The 17869-nt window shown below is 43.4% G+C and overlaps 1 protein-coding gene across 22 annotated transcripts in view; it reads right to left on the reverse strand.

Annotated features, from left to right (window-relative positions):
• The window catches only part of RBFOX2 (RNA binding fox-1 homolog 2), a 263261-nt gene that overhangs the window by 134036 nt on the left and 111356 nt on the right, over positions 1-17869 (reverse strand). Inside the window, exon 1 of one of the 22 annotated variants that reach the window (XM_032836568.1) lies at positions 6777-6857. The exons of the other annotated variants lie outside the window; for them this stretch is intronic. Coding sequence (XP_032692459.1) covers positions 6777-6791 — 15 coding nt within the window. The 5' untranslated portion in view covers positions 6792-6857. Of the gene's footprint in view, positions 1-6776; positions 6858-17869 lie in introns of those variants that run through there. 22 annotated transcript variants of the gene reach the window in all.

Consider the following 17869-nt stretch of genomic DNA (forward strand, 5'->3'; position numbering starts at 1 on the left):
CAGCCCCTTCCTCTTCAGAGTCTACAACAGCACATACTCGCCTTGTCTCCCTCCTACGCTACCCAATTCTCAGTACCCTCAGACCTCTACTGCAATGCCCTGGGCTTCGGCCTCAGCCCTGTTCTCTAGTTACGGTCTTCACCCAGGCTTTAAACATGTGCAGATGAATCTCAACCTTACAACCCCATCTCACACTTCTCCTCTGAGCTCTAGACTCCTATCAAATTGCCACTGAACTTCTCCACCAGGATGTCTACTAGAGCTCAAACTTAACGAGTCCAGACCATAAGTACTATTTTTTCTGTGGACTCTCTGTTCTCTTGTAAGGAAACAGCCTGTCCATCTTAATTCTTCAACCCAAAAGCTGAATAACCCAGATTCCTCTTTCTCACCACAAAGACAAGCCATCTTTAGTCCTCTCAAACGGCCCTCCAGAGTCTAAGTCATCATCAACTCTTGCTTTGACTACAACAGCTTCCTGACCTCCCTTATCACTTTCCCTGAAGAAAGCCACTCTCTCCTGATTGAAGTCTCCTGTTACAGTCCCATTTTAACAAATCTCTATCATGGGGAATGATCTGCCCCCCATCTACCTCTCTGTCTTGTCTTCCTACAACCTTTTGGCTCTCTACATTCCAACCACACCACCCCTCTTTCAGTCTTTTATATACCCCAAACTTATTTGTTTCTGAGGACTCTGTATTACTACTCCTTTTGCTTATAATGCTCTCCTCCCATATTTTAACAAGATGATGTTAATCATTCAGGCCTATCTCACCCCAGCTAAAGCATTCAGAGTCATATTTGTTTACATGTTTTACAATTTTATCTTCCCAGTTAAAAAACTCTTTATGGGAAAAAATTTTGTCTTGTTCATGCTCTTTCCCCACCCCTTAGAAAATGACCAACACATAATGTCATCGATAAGTATGTTAACCACTCGAGTCTCCTATTGTTAATACAATTATTTGTTTAACCCCTTACAGTTTTCTGAGCTTTTAAAATATGCATCAAACCAATGTCGCCCACAATATAAATATAAACTCTCCAATAATAACAGAAACCTCTTACTATCTTTCTAATATACAAATCTGATCGTATCTGATCCTGCTTAAAATCCATCAACGGTTCCTTACTGAATAAACAAGCACATTTTACACTGTTCAGATCACCTGGTCTCCACAATTCTAAATTTTCATCCACCACTATTCCACTCATCCCACACATACAAGCCATATGGAATTACATACAGTTTCCAAATATACAATTATCTCACCAATCATCAAAATCAGTGACCCTTTCTACTCCTCACCCACTCTGCCTGCCTGTCTCAGCTTCTGTTAAAGACTTCTCCGAACTCCTAGATGTTGTCAGCATATTTCAATTCTCTCTTCCTGCCACTCTTTTACCTTGATTTCCTAGCGTGCTGGTTTTCCTCCTGAAGAACTAGCTCTCTAGAACCTTGCTCCCTGCATCCTTTGAGGGTTGATTCATCTTTTACCAGACATTAATTTCTCTTCTTGCTCTGCATTTTCTGCCGTTTTTTAGGACATTCTCATCTTAAGCCATCATCATACCTACACGTAGTTCTATTACCAAAGCATGCAAATTTCTCACAAATTTATAGCTTAGACCTGTCTTCCCTTATATTTCCAGACCTAAGTAGCCAACTATCTAAGCAGAATTTCCCCCTGAACTTTTCAAAGTTACCCTAAAATAATAAATTCAAATCGAACTCATGATCCCCTTCAGCTTCCCTCCTCTAAAAACCCTGGTCCTCCTTCCAAATGCTGACAACATTCCATCATTTTTTTTTTAAGATTTATTTATTGATTTGAGAGAGAGCAAGGGCATGTGGGGAGGGGGGACAGAGGGAGAAAACCCTCAAGTAGATTCCCCACTGAGCGCCCCCATGCTGTCAAGTTTACCTTGGGCATGTCTCTCATACAGTTCCCCTGGTCTCTGGCATTCTCTGCCACTTCTAGTATTACACACCAGCACCTGGCCTCTCTCTGCACTCTTACTCCCCTCTAATCTGTGCAGGTATCTTTAAAAACAAACAAACAAACAAACAAATCTAATTATCAGCTCCACTTCGGCCCACTCCCAATCCTACTTAAAATCTTTTAATGGCTTTTCACTGCCAAGTATCTATTCACAGGATCTGGCCTCCAGTGTTACCTGAATTGAACTGTTTCTGTGTTTTGTGAAACGCAGTTCACTACTCAGTCTAGTTTTCTCGCTGTGTAGACCAATTAGAATGGCAAAGTTGTGACCAAAAGTGAGCATTAAGAGATTAGCCTGCGGGTGCCTGGGTGGCTCAGTCGGTTCAGTGACTGACTGGGTTTTGGCTCAGGTTGTGATACTGAGCCCTGTCTCAGGCTGGGGGGTGGCGGTGGAGGTCTGCTTGAGATTTATCTCTCTCCCTTACTCTCTGCCCCTCCCCCACCCCAAAAGAAAACTAAAGCTAGAAGGGTCATACACTGGTAAATGGCTTTATCGGGACCAAAAACTCTATCTTCAGACTCACAGTCTGTGGCTTCCACGTTTTAGGATAAAGCATCAGTTACTGAGACTTTATTATAAGATAGCGAGCAGATCACTTTTCTGAGAGGACTCCATTAATGTTTCCCAGAACTACCACACTCTTTTTACAACCTGGAAAACCAAGGTCTATACCGCTATGTAACTTATCTCAAGTAATTGATGGATACGGAAACATAATTCAGGGTACCTTATTTTCATTTCTCTAGTTTAGCCCATAGCGTGCTAAATGGCAGCGGTGACAAACTAAACACTACCGAACATATGAAAGAAGATGTTACACGTGTGCAGTAAGCTCTGAGGCCAGAGAGACTACGGTTCAAATCCCACCTCTGCCAACTCTCAACTATGTGACTGCCAGGTTACTAAAGGTGCTGCTTTCCCATCTGTAAAATGAAGGCTAATGGCCAACTCCCAGGTGTGCTAAGAACTAAATCAGGTGGTTTGCCTAACTTATATGCTATCACTCAATAAACAAACAGTTAAAGTAAATGACCAAAAACATCAGCTTCTCCCAAAAGAGGAGAATGTGAAAAGAAAAACTGCCATAGAGTTAAAAACAGATGGGACTGAGCTTCCGGCTCTGCCATTTCCCGTCACGTGCTCTCTCTCGGTGTCTTTCCTCACTTGTGCAATAGAAACAATGATACTTAGCCCTTAGCACTGCTATGAGGATGAAATAAGATAACATCTAAAAGCATCTTCTTAAGTGAAGAGCATCATACAAAAATCATTATTATCTGTGTACACACGCTCACAGCTGCTGTGTTCTAAATGTTTCAAGGGCATGAGAAGTCTTTAATCATCTTTGTCTTTATACCAGCTGGTAGCACAGTCCTCTGCCCATCACAGGCATCCATTAAATGTTGGCTGAGAGGAATTATTAAGAAGAAAGGACTGAACTATGACAAAACAACAGTTTCAAATGAAATCCACAAGTTCAGCCATTGAGAATATGGGTAAGAGAGCCTGGAACCAGCCTAGCTAAGATCAGCTCAGATAGAACACATCGTAATTTCTGGGAATTTAAGTAAATGGTCTGTAATTTTGTTTACTGGATATAAATTGTGTAATCATCAAACAAGTAAGTTCCATCACTACAGGAATTATGCGTCTCCCGCCTTCCTTCCCTTCCTCCCCTTCCCCTTTGCGCCACCCTCCTCCCTGTGTTAAGCCATGAAGAAAAGAAAGAGAATATAAAGGACATAAGGAAAGCTCACCAGTATTGTACACTCCCCTCCACACACCAGTAAAAAAAAAAAAAATTTTTTTGAAAAAAAAAAAAAGAAAAAAAAAACAACAATGGGGATGTTTTCCATCAGGAGGCAACTGAAAGGAGTTCGCACGTATTTAAAATACTGGTTAAGGGGAGATATTTCACCTGAAACTAGTGTGTGTTTATCAGAGTTCTCCCTGTACAAAGTCAAATACTTCCTTAATTTGCTAGAGGTAATGCTGGTGGGTGGAGGGGAGAGCAGTCTGTCCATGCAAATTTCAAAGTAAAAAGTTGACCTGAACTAATTATTTGCTGAGCATCTACTATGTGCCATTCAACACATCTTAGATGATCTCAGATTCTCACGATAACCCCCGTGAAAGATTATTATTTTCCCTCTGTGACAGATGAAGAAACGAAGGTTCGGAGAGGTTAAGTAATTTGTTCACGGCCATACAACTGGAAATGACAGAGGTGGGATTTAGGCCCAGTAAAGTCTCAAAACCCATGTTCTTGGTGCCATACCCTGCTGTCTACTGATGCTAGCAAATTCTCTAAAAGGGAAGGGGACTCTACAGGAAAGTGGGGAGAAGATCTGGCAAAGAGACATGCACAGAGAGCCCAAGATGGTGCTCCACCTCAGAGTTCTAGACACGGAACCAAATGAAGGAGCCACGTCCAACTACACACACCAAAATGCCTGGAGGAGCTCTAACTTTTATTCTTCAGATTCCTCAGAATTTATTCTCCAGGTTCTGAGAATGTCAGTACCACTCAGACATACTGACAACTGAACACAATTCAGTAATTTTTCTAGATTTCTGAGCAAGAGTACTGTAACTCACTGCTGGTAACAAACCAAGCAGGCAACAGGGATGACTACGCCTCCCAGTCCTCTCACGCTTAGCAGGACCCAAACACTCTGACACAACAGGGTGTCCTTCTGGCATATGTACTGCTACACAAATTCACCTCACAGACCGGAGCATTAGAAGAAGTTCTATTATCTTACGGATGTAGAAACTGAGGCTCGAAGCAGCTCAATGATTGCCCAGTGCCACATGGCTGCGCCCCAGCTTAGACAAAACTCTGATCTCCCGTTCTGTGGTCAGCAAATTTCCCCCACCAAACCTCTTCAGTGCCTCCCCACTTGACGCCAGACCACCTAGATGTCCTTCTCTATACTGGGTTCTTATGCAGCTATGGCTCCTTCTGGACATTTTCACGGAATTCGACAAATGTGTGGGGCACTGGGAGAGACGATGCAGATAATCACAGAGTTGACGCACATTTGCCCTCTGGACAGTGCTACTCTAACTTTCAGATGTCACAGCACATGTAGACAATTGTAATATTTTTAAGGCACAAAGTGGTAAACTAGAATGCATGTGGTCCAAGTGACCAGGAGAGTCCTGGGCCCCACCTGGCTGCTCCAAGTGTGGAGAGGAGTAGTTATGTCGGCATATGTGTATCACAGTCCAATATATATGGCACTTTGGTGGGGAAGTTCTGTTCTAAGGCTTTAAGTTCAGGGAACTGAGATAAATTCACAAATAACTATAAGCACAAAGAAAGCAATTGAGACCACCACTGTCTGCTCTCACCAAATATTAAGGAGTAGAAGTAAGATTAATTCAATTTGTTTCCTTTCGTAACTCCTCTTCCAACAAATCAAGACTGAAAAACTCATCCTCTGGTCAACAGAGAGCTGATCAGTCCCACCACCAAGACCACAAAGACCCTTGACACAGACCTTGCTCACAGGAAGCTAAAAAACTACTTAAAGCTCGTAAAGTGTGTCGGAGAGTTCTTTGACTTCTTACAAACACCAGAAAAATAAATCAATTGAGAGGAGGAAATTATATTTCAAGGTCATATTCAAATATGAAGGGAGAATCAGGAAAGAAGCATTGCCCAAAACACACACACACACACACACACACAGTGACCAAGCTCCATCTCCAGAAACCTCATTAAAATTTTGACTTCTGATATTTATAAATTTAGTCTGCCTGAGCCAAGTAGGTTTCTGCAATTCCAGACATCTAGGCTGAAGGGCAAAGGGCAAAGTGAAACTTTCAAAAGCTGGCAGGTAGCCAAGGGCATCACGTCGAGGAGGCTCCCTTAGCAACACACGACAGCTGTCCGCTCCAGAGAGGGCGCCGCCATCTTTGCAGGGGTTATAGATGCTCTTATTTTCACAACTAAAAGCAAGGGTTGTTTTTTTTCTTGTATTATTTTCCCTGTCATTCCCCTAAAAGTTACCACATCTCACAATTTCAAAACCTCTCCAATCCCAGTATGTTTCTCTTCATCCCAAATTACAATGTCATAGTTAACGATAAATTAAAATAATGTAAGGTATTCATTCTTGGCAAATATAAAACGCTTTATAATGTCTAGTTATTAATTATTATTCTACCTGCTACAGACTTGGTTTCTAACTATGGGCAAGTCACTCTGTGTGACTTAATTACTTCCCTCATAAAATTTTCGTAACAACAGTGACCTACTTTATAAGACTATGGTAAAGGACAATAAAAATTATTAGATAAAAACTTACAAACGCTCATTCCTAATTAAGAATCACGCCACCCATTGGCTTTCGCTATCTAAAGAGATGGCTGGATTACCAAAGACAGTGCCCCCAACACACAACACGGGTGGGTCCTGACCCAGCAGCAAGAGCGAGGATCCTGAAGCGCCTGGCTCAGCTCGCCTGCCCCATCTGCCTTCGCCAACCCTACCAAGCCCAAGGGATGACACCGCTCTGGGAGCTCAACCTCACGCCTAAGCCTAACAAGATAAACAACATTTTAAAAAAAAGCAACAACAAACAAACCCAACCAATGTCACAATCACTGCCAGGTTTCAAAAACCTAACACCTGGGAGCAGAAGGGGATGTGGCAGTCTGTGCTCTGAGAGGAAGGCCATTTGTGCGAGAGCCGAACCTCGCAGCTTTCCACTCCTTATATGTGCAAGTGCAAGCCCTCAGCCACAGCACTCCGTACTCACCCAGAGGTACATCATGTCAGACCCGGCTGCTCGGACTCAGCGGTCAGTGGATCCTGGACTGCAAAAAGGCACTTCAGTGAACTGTAGGAAAGGAGGTGCCAGACTGTGGGGGGGGCAAGTGTTCAGGGTGGGGAGAAACCCCCCCAAATCACTTGAGTTTAAAAATCTACAAGGACCGGTCTCCTCCCCCCTCCTCCCTCCTCTCCAGCTGACTGTTCTGTTGTTCTCTCTCCTCCCTCTCCCCCTCCCTCTCCCCCCTCCCGTTCTCCCTCTCCCTCTCTCTGGGAGTTCCCAGCCCCGTGCGTCTGAACTGGAGTGTACAGCACTCTCCCTATTTGCCTTCAGGGAATCTCTCTCTGTCATTCTACTTCTAGAAACACAATCATCACTCACAGAGATTATTGCAAAAGGCAGGGATAGGCGGGGCTAGTAATAAACCACCAGCACCAGTTTCTAATGCTAGATACAAACTAGTTTAAGATGGGTTCTCTAAACATGAAAGAAGCAATGAAAACACTCTGCCCTCCAAGATCAAGGGGAGTTGAGTCAAGTTTCCCCGGGGTCCAATTCTTCCAGAGCCCCCCTTCAGAAGCCAAGCGCAAACAGAGCTTGCTCAGAGCCTGTATTCCCTCCCTGCAATGCTGGCCTCACCAGTCTTCTAAATAATTCTGAATTTAAACAGAGGAAAAAGTTCATGTAAACTCAAATAGGCTTTCATCTTTTTTATCACTGTTGCCCTAGTTCAGATCAACACAGCCAGCTCCTTTCTGAAGGGAGAGAGGACAAGCAAGGGTTTAGAGTCACATGGATTCGGGGCCCCTAGCACGTTGCAGATTCTTTACTAGGCATGGGGGGACAGCACAGGGGACAAAGCACGGGTTTGGAAGCTGGGTCCACAATTATTCTCATGATGGCCTAGGGAAAGTTATTTAACTTAAGACTAGGCCCCTGTTTCCTCAACCAAAAACTGAGTATAGTACTCCTTGTGGAGTAGTTGTAATTAGATCAAATGACAGAACTGTGTAAACTATCTGTCAAGCTCCTGGTGACCACGTTCCCTAAGTGCCGTTCAAACACTTAGTGCCTCTGATATGCCAGGCATATTCGAATCCATTATGTTCAACAGTGAACAAGTATCATCAAATCATGTGTCCTAGTGGTTTTGATTCTGAAAATAGCTGACTCCTCCATACACCAGTGCCCATGCTCTTTCCTTACTTCCTACCCATTTCCCACTCGCTCGAATCCAAAAGCCCACCCCAGCTGCACGTGAAACCCTCCCTCCTCTGCAAGCCAGGCGTCTGTAACACGGCTGTCACCATTTGGGCCAGTGACTACTGCATTCCTGTCCCTACCAACCTTATCTCCTTTATCCATATCTTTCAGGGCAGAGCCCATCTAATTTTGGCCGTGCAGTCTTGTGTATAGTACCTAGCACACAGTAGGTGCACCATACACTCTCCAAGGATACTGTGTTTTGGGGAATACATCATGCCATTAAAGAAAAAACAGTATGAGACAAAAAAACAAAAACAAGAGGCCTACCACCTTCCAGCTGCCTCAGGGTTCTGCTCCCCTCAGACATGTTGAGACGGCTCTCCTGTGCTTGTAAAATCTCCAAGTAAGGTCTGCAAGCCTCACCCTCAAGGCCGGCCTTGCGCTGGTACAGGTCCACTCGCTCTCCTCCACCTAATCCTTCCCCACTGTAACGCTCCTGTGTGGGGGGTCTTCTACAGTGGAACTCCTTTTTTCCTTAGGAGAGAAGTCAAGTCACTTTTCCTTTCCTTCCCCACTATGTGCCTTCTGCCAGAGAGCTTATTAATAAATACCTTTTATTATCCTCCCACCTATTAAACTCCAAGCTCATTTAAACTTGGGAGAGGTGGGGCAGGTGTTTTCAGCCTCACCCAAACCTTTTCTTTTTCTTTATGCACAACGTCTCTGCTTCCTCTGAAGGCAGGATTACCTCATTTCCAGTACAAAAGAGCAGTAAGAACTTCCAAGCCTAAACCTGAGACAGCCTTTTTTTTTCCTAATGCGAAAACAAACCTTGACTTTCTACAAACTGTTAACATCCGTAATCAATTTTATATGAATATAAATACAGTTCTTAATAACTATTAAAATCATACTGTTAAGCCATTATAGTCTTTTCAAACTCTCTGAAGATAGAAAATGGTCTCGTTCATTCTTAACCAAGTATCAAAAGAACAAATACAATAGAATTTCGCATATTGTCACTTTATGGTGTTATCTTCTAATCAAGTTTGGGGTGGGATAAAGATACCCATGCTCTCCTGGAGCGAATAAAGATAAAAACACAGAAAGGGGGTCCTCGATACAAAATCGGAAAAGTTCAAATATGTCACCAAAACCCAAAAACGACCTCCAAACACCTGTAAGTGGCCCCATTATAAAATTTGGAACCACAGGGAAAACTCGCAAATCCCCCAAACGCTTCTTTTCCTTTTCTGATCGTAATTTTAAAAAACTGGGTAAGCAGTCTGGCAAAATCAAACTCTTTTGTGTTTTCTTCACACACACCAAAAAACTCCAAAAACCCACAGGCAAGCTAAGTGAAACTTCTTTTATTCATGCTCCTGCATGTCCACATTTTCCTACCTTTAAAAAAAAGGGGTGGGGGGAGAAAAGGAAACAAAGAGGTTGGAGGAAAAAAAAGAAATCTCTCAAATTGTCAAAGTCAAAGGAGGAAACCCATACTTTATAGCTACTCGGGATTCGGATTAAGAGACACAAAAGTACAACCATTCCACACTACGAAGACACTGTGAGGAAGATCACGGTCTTCAATGACACAGAGGATGAGGGTGCATACCTCATTCTCTGAGAACATTTTATCAGACTGCGTGACCGTGCTCTGAGGTTTATGGGCCTGTATGTTAGTTCAGAGGACGGAGCATGTGAACCGGAGCTTCAGAGGAGGAAATGTCCCAGGGAGGGCCCATAGAGCAAGTCTGGCACGCGTGCTTCCGAGAAAGAAAAATCAGATTACCAGGGACAGCAATATGGATGCTGCCAGTGATTCTAACCATATAATGCATCCTGAATTCCTGCTTCTGAAAGGGCTAGATTTCGTAATGTGGAGAGTCTGGTGGGCCAGACTCTCAGAAAGGGTTTGGAGCCACATTTTGTAGTCTCTGCCACAAAGTCTAACAATTCAAGAGACTGCCTGTTTTATGCAAGTTTCTCTGTGGGTGCAGAAGGCTGGTGGGGGACGTGTGCACCTCTGGGGAGCCAAGACAATTCCGTAAACATCTACCTGAGAAATCAGGCCCTGAAGATTTCTAAAAGAAATCCAAAGGCAACCTTCTCTCCATAATATATATTCCTTTCACCTTCGGGACGGGTAGAGACAATACAGACTCCCCACAACACTGAGCTATAGACATGGGCCACATGAGATCCAACTGAATTTGACTTAAAAAAAAAAAAAAAAGTTGAAAGAATAGGGCTCTTTTAACCTTGCCTCCTCTCAGCTTAAAATAGCAAGGATTCCCACAGGGCAATTCTCTAATAGAATTCTGCTACTCAAGATCTGACCCACGGACTAGCCTCAGCAGCACTACGGTCCGGGTCGGTCATGGTCAGGGTCAGTCAGTCGGCTGGAAGCTACTTAAATATGAAGACTCTCAGGCCCCCAGCCTAGATTTACAGAATCCAAATAAAGCCCCAGGTGGTCTGCACGCACGAAAGTCTGAAAAGCTGGTCCAGACAGCTCACCGCCCTCACAAAACAGCAGAGACTCAGGAAGGAGAGACAGAGTGGCCACCTTCCACCTTCAACCTCGGAAGACACACCGGGAGCATTCCTCCCGGGCTTAGGGATTTGGTGTAAGACACCGCCAGCGGCCAGCTTACCCAGGACAGACTCCGCGCTGGAACTGGGCAGGCATTTTCTCCTTACACCTTCACAGTATCACTGTAAGGCAGACCCTACTTTATCCTTTTCACATATAAAAGGAAACTGGGGCTCAAAGGAGCCCAAAGCTGAACACAAGGCTGTGGGACTCCAAGATGGTGTCCCCTGCACACACTTACTCACTGGTAAAATCTTATCGAGAGTGACAGAATCGATGGACGTTTTACCCTAGATATAACCCTGCAGGCTACCTCTGCCCATCACCAAGGCCTCCAGCAACAAACGATGGAGGTGAGGCTGGGAGCTCGGGGGACACACGCTGTGTGTGAGCTTCCAAAGGCTGCAGCTCTGGTCAAGGACAGTTCCTGCTCCCTAGGACCGATGTCACTAAGAGCACAGTTTTAGAAACCTCTTGGAAACTGTGGTCACCTTCTGTGATCTCTAACGTAAGCTCGAGATGCACACACGGAGAAAAGAAAGGGTGTGTCCCAAGCTCACCTCTCAGAACAGCTACAGGCAACTTGGGGATATTAGAGCTCTTACCCTACGCAAAGCAACTATCCTAAAAGAAGAAAATACATTATCTTAAGAAAGCTCTGTTTTCCCTTTATTATATTTCAACCATACTCTCAAATAAGCTCCCATACGTCCAAGTTACTCACTCTGGTACCCCCTCCAGTACAATTTCTGCCCTCCTGGGAAGTCCCTCTCCCGACCACTTTTTCATTATCTACCCACTCCAGTCATGTCCTCCTTTCCCTCCTCTGTGTAACTGTCATTCCAATGGTCCATAATTATAATCCCTCCTCTGCAAATACCCTCAATCATGTGTCCTCTCCATCCCTGCCACGTGGCAAAACTCCAAACTTGGTGAAACAGTTATCTGCCTTCTCTGTGCCTGTGCCCACACAGCTGAACGCTGCTGGAAAGAGATCACATAACCAAGCTGACCGACTTGACTACAAGCTCATGATCACAAAGCTCAAATGGGCCCTTGACGGTGCCAAGCAATTCCACCAAAGCTGCCCTTGTAAGCTTCCCACTCTCCAAAATGACTCCACTCTTACCTTCTCCTCAAACCTATTTCAACCTCTCCCCACCATCCAACTTTCGGTTGTTGCTCTATCCAAATATTTCATTTTAAAAAAGAAGCATTCAGGGGCACCTGACTGGCTGAGACAGTGGAGCGCATGACTCTTGATCTCGGGGTTGTAAGTTCAAGCCCCATGTTGAGTGCAGAAGTTACTTAAAATTAAAATCTTTACCCTAAATAAATAAATAAATAAATAAATATAAAAGAGAAGCATTCAGATGGTCTTCTGCCCGCCAAATCCACAACCCTACCTAGAAATGCATGCATCTCCTCTTTTACAGTGATTGAAGCATCCCTGGCATCAAGGCCCATTTCACCTCTTGTGCTCACACCCCTCCCCCAGGCACCTACGTAAGGACTGCACTGCTCTGCTGATCATCCCCTCTCCCGAACCATCAATCTCTCCCCTCTCTACTCATCACTGTCAGGCCAGCAAATAAACATACGTCCATCTTCAGAAAACCTCCCACTGCTCTCATGCAGCGATGCGGAAAGTATACAGTGGCGTCACCACTTTGGAGGTCAGTTGGACAGTATCTATGACATTCTGAAACATGCATGGCCTGTGGCTCAGCAATCCCACCTCCAAGGAGCCTATCTTAGAAAAGCCCCACAAGGGACACCTGGGTGGCTGAGTCAGGCGTCTACCTTCGGCTTGGGTCGTGGTCCCAGGGTCCTGGGATCAGGTCCCACATTTGGATCTTTGCCCGGTGGGGACCCTGCTTCTCCCGCCGCTTGCTTCTCCCTCTACCAGCTGCTCCCCCTTGCTCGTGCTCGCTCTGTCTCACTCTCTGACAAATAAATAAACAAATCTTTAAAAAAGAAAGAAAGAAAGAAAAGCCCACAAGTGTAGAAGGAAGTTCATTGTAGCAATCTGTAAGAGCAAAAGAACTGGAAAAAAACGTAATGTTCAGTAACAGGCAAGTGACTAAATGAATGTCGGTTTTTATAAAATACTCCTTTGACCCCTTACCTCCCTACCATGTCCCAGCTCACCACTTCACAGTGATACTTCTCAAAAAAGTTGACCACCCCTGGTCTCTACTTCACCCCTCTTTTCTTCTTCAATCTACTCAAAGTTTCCAAGCTCTCTACTCCATTAAACTGGCCAATGTCAGCTACTTCCGGGTCACTTAACTCAATGCGGTCCTCAACTTACCTCACCTCTTATCAGGATTCAACAAAGTTGGCAACTTCCTTGAAACACTCTCTTTCTCTAAGCTTCTGAGACACTGCAGGCCTGGGGGGTTTTTCCCCTATATTACTGATTACTTCTCAGTGCCTTCTTCTGGTTTCTCCCTCAACAGATCTCTCAAAAAGAAGTGCTCCTTGGGGCTCAGTCCTGGCGCATCGTCTTTTATCTGAGTTATCTCACTCGTTCCCACTGCTTCCAAGATATACCACCCACATCCTAATAATTACAAACTTACACCCCAGCCTAGACCTCTTCTCACACTTCAGTAAGACTTCACCATCTCATAGATGAGTCGAACATACATGTGCCCCACACTGGGCTTTAATGCCCACCACCTCCACCTAGAAATCTAATATATACTTGGTGTTCCCTACCTCACTAAGTGGTACCAGCAGGCAATTATGAAAGGCAGAGGTCCCTCCCAGGCCCCTCACCCCTCACCCGAAACCCATTAGCGAGTCCTGCATGTCTGACTTCTCTGTCTCCACTACCACCACCTTAGCCCAAGCCCCAGCAGCTCCTTCCTGGACATCTCTGGGCTTCCTCCACTTTCGCTGTGGCTCCCCTTCAAAACATTCATCGCACAGCAGCTGGAGGGAGTTTTTAAAACACAACTCAGATCATATCACTTCCGTGATTCTACAGCGTCACGTCACACTTAAAAATGTTTGCTTCCTGGGGGCGCCTGGGTGGCTCGGTCTGTTAAGCATCTGCCTTCAGCTCAGGTCATGATCTCCGGGTCGGGCCGTGGGGATGGAGCCCCAAGCTGGGCTTTGCGCTCAGTGGGGAGCTGGCCTGAGATTCTCCGCCTCCTCCTCTCCCTCTGTCCTTGCCTTCACTCATGTGCTCATGCACGCATGCGTTTTCTCTCTCTCTCAAATAAATAATTAAATTGTTAAAAAATGTTCTCTATCTAAACTCCATATAATGGCCTTTAAGACTGGTCCTATATGATCTGCTAAGCGCCTGCCTCTCCAAGTTCAGTGCGTATCATTATCTTACCTTCAATCTCTAGGCTCATGCCTACATGAGCTGACCTCATGCCAGTTCCTGATCTAGAGCAAGTCCATCCCTCTCCCAGGCACCCCTTAACTCCTTTATTCCCTCTTCTTGAAATCCCTCCTCATCCTCTGCAAGGCCGGCTCCCTCTTATCTTCTGGCCTCAACTTAAAAACACCTCCTCAAAGAAAACTCTCCAGACCGCTCTCTTTCACTGGAGGTCCTTCCTCTCCTACCGCGTCCTCTCCTACTGCACTTGGTTTATTTTCTTCCTAGTTGATATCAAAATCTATCACTTCTTGATTCCTTTGGGTTCTTATTTGTTTTTAGTATTATTTTGTTTTCTCCATTAAAAAGTAGTATTTTGTGTATACCACATACAACTGAGATCTTCTACTATGGAACATTTTATCCCTTGACTTTCTATTAGGAAAGGTCAAAGTTATTTGTAGGCATTTCTGGCACTCAGGCAACTGTCTAACCAAGTCCTATAAATAAAGTGAGAGTGCTACTAATTTTGCCCTAGTAACCAAAAGGACTCAAAGTTTTACCACAGCTAGAAACCATAAATACATGCCTGCACCAATGGCTTTAGAATAACAGTTTGAAATAATCGTAATATTAATATGAAAAAGCAGCTCCAATCTAACCATTTACTTTAAGGTAATCTGAACATCAACATTCCAAACTGCCTCTCTTCCAATACCATAAATTTATTCTGCTCAGCACAATAAAACAACATGCCAATCCAAACTCCACTGTAACCACACTTGCTGTAAACAAGTTAATCATCTAGAGTCTAGAATCATGCATCTGACACAGCAGCCACTAGTCATTATATGAATTTAATTTAGTTAATACTGAATTTTCAGTTCCTCAGTCACACTAGCCACATTTCAAGTGCTCAAGAACCACATGAGGCCAGCAGACATGGCAGATATAAAACATTTCCAGTGCCAAAGAAAGTTCTATTGGACAGAGCTGTTTTAGAACATGGTAATAACTAGGAAGCAAATGGCTCCCTAAGTGTCCAAAATACCAAAGTGTTCGTGTACTTTCATCAGCAGTAAAGCTCTGCCAGGCCTTCTCTCTCGATCCATTTTTATTTTAGAAGTAAATTCTGTCCTGGTTATCTGGCTACTTGTCCACTAAACATTTGAAAGGCAAATTAGGAAAAGGGAACTTGGAAGCAGTTAAGGACTAAGTACCAGAGGAAAGGGGACTATTATGTCAGAGGCAGCCACATCAGGAGCACGAGGGACCAAGAGAAAAAAAAATCCAAAAACCAGGTAAGATATCAAAATACAAAAAGGGACTATACGGTAAGGCCAAGCCAGCAGATGCTCCTGAAGTAACATCCTTTAAGTCAGAAACAATAATTGATGTTGACAACTGTGTTAAAACCATTAAGAAAAGTGTCTACTATTATACTATGAAGAAGAAATATATAGTTACATAATACCTTTTACAAGGACTTGTTTCCAAAATAACTTAAACATCTTGGTGCTCAGAGAAGGGAAAATCCTCTCAGGGAGTTGGAATACACCACCACCAGAAATAACTCATTCCTAAAATATTCTGCATAGTCAAATTCAACTCAGTTCAAGCAACATGAACGAATGTTAAGTTCAACCAATATGAACAAATGTTGTTTACAGAGCAGGGACAGATAGGAGAATAAGACAAGATCCTTCTGTTCAATGAATTATGTATGGTTCCTCCTTACAACAGAGCACCATATAGCCTGGGCAAGGGGGAAAAAGTTCTTAAAATACTGTTAGGAAATACTCTACTACATATTTTTAAGAGATAAAAGAAAGGTTCAGAACAATGCATAGCACAATAGCATTGAAAAGAAAAAAATGAGGAATTATACACAAAATGGTAAAACACCCATTGCCTCCAGGGGATAGGCACTGTGAGGGCTCAAGACCAAAATCAAGGAGCAACTTTTCACTATATGACTATTTTATACTTTTTAAATTATTTATTTATTTATTTATTTGAGAGAGTGAGTGAGAGAGAGGGGAGAAGTGAACACAAGCAGGGCAAAGGGGAAGAGGGAGAAACAAGAGAAAGCTCTATGCACATTAATAGCATGCTCACCGGATGACTATGACGGAAATTATAAAAGAATCTTTAAATGTCTAGGCTGCAAGTCTAGGCCAAAAAGCCAACTAGTCTATTTCCCTAATGTACTGTCCCTAACCATTCCACACCAAAATGGTAGAAATACAACTTTAACTTAATTTCCGGATTCCAGTATGAAAAACAGTCAAATGAATATGTATGTATGTGTATACACACACACACACTCTCTCTCTCTCTATTTTCATTGTCTATAAAATAGGGGTACTAATGCCGACATCACAGGGATACTGTCAGACTCAAATCAAACAGACTATGCCAACTAGTCTGTAATCAGAGCGTTACATCTATCATTACCATTGCTAGTAATGGTAGAACAGCCGACTAGTAGTGGGAGTCACAAAACAAAATTTACATGAAAGCAATTACACGGAAACTCGGGTTTGGGATCCAAGGAATTCCATGAACTTGTCAAGCCTACCTCACCAACTTTCTTATCTCTTCACCTTTCAGAAAATACCCTGTCAGGAGAACCTCGACTTTCTTTTCTAAAGTATTGGGGGGAAGAGGGAGCTGAGTGATTGTTAAGGGAAGAAAAAGAGGCACAGCAGTAAAAGGGTTAAAGCACTTAGGGAATGTGACACCTTGGGAGTACATAAACCTATTTTAGCATTTCACCAACAGTCAGGAGGCAGCCCCACAATTTTTAGATGGATGCTAGCAACGGTTTACCTCTACAATGTATTCATTCGAAAGAAAACACCAAATACATGCACACAGCACTCAAAGTGGATGCTGGATCTGAGAAATAAGGAGAACAAGCGAGACCGCCTGATACAAAAAGACTTTCTGTAACTGGTGCGTTCAGGAGCGGGCAGTGCATGTAAAACAGAAAATGGCTTAATCTCTTTCATGTTTACACTTTAAAATGATTTAACGTCTCCAAAATATGGTTCGAAGCCTTAAAAAAAGCAAGTAACTCACTTCTTGAAGCCATTAGCTCGTCTTTGAAACCATTTCTGGGGACTACTTTCATCCCGGCCCACATCGTGCATGAGTCATACCTCACTGTGTGGTTCCACACGTTACAGTTCACAAAGTATTCCCTGGTCAAATAACTTTGAGGAATATGCTTTAAGCAATTTCACTATTAGCCAAATTTCAGCTTCTCATAATCCTCTAGGAGGAGACTGAAATTAACAGATGCTTTTTACTAATTTCAAATACAGTCGCAGGAGGAAAACAAGCTAGCCAGGGGTGTCAGAGATTAGGTGACAGGCAGACAGATGCCAAGAATTTGCCGCACGTTTTAAAGGGTTACAATCAAGATAACAGGAGTGTGAGAAAAAAAGTCAGACATCTTGAAGGTTTTTGTTGCGAGAAGGGCTGTCAGAGAATGTACTGCCTGCCAATTTACTTTGCATCCTCCTCTGAATGGCCATATCCAATCTTCCCTAATTAAGTAGTATGATTTCTGGGGAATTTGAATTATTTTACCTTCCCTAGATGACACACTTATTTTATAATGCCTGTTTGTGAGTCTGGTATATGACTGCGGGTTGGGGGTCTTCTGACCCAGCAGGAAAACTAAAAACACCAAAATAACATTACTTTCTGAGAAGGTAATCTATCTAATCTATGCCGAAGTGAACCAGACCATTCTATCCCAGATCTAACTGATGGCTTCAATATCAAAGTTCTCCCAAAAGATAGTACATACTAAACTCTATAAACTTATTTTCAGGCTATGACTACACTTTTAATAACATAAATGAGTTCAGTGGGACTTACTTTAATCATTTCTGAAACACAGTTTATTTTTAGTAAATATAACAGTCC

The sequence above is a fragment of the Lontra canadensis genome, unplaced genomic scaffold (assembly GCF_010015895.1).
Source record: "Lontra canadensis isolate GAN:19392208 unplaced genomic scaffold, GSC_riverotter_1.0 scaffold93, whole genome shotgun sequence".
Lineage (NCBI taxonomy): Eukaryota > Metazoa > Chordata > Mammalia > Carnivora > Mustelidae > Lontra > Lontra canadensis.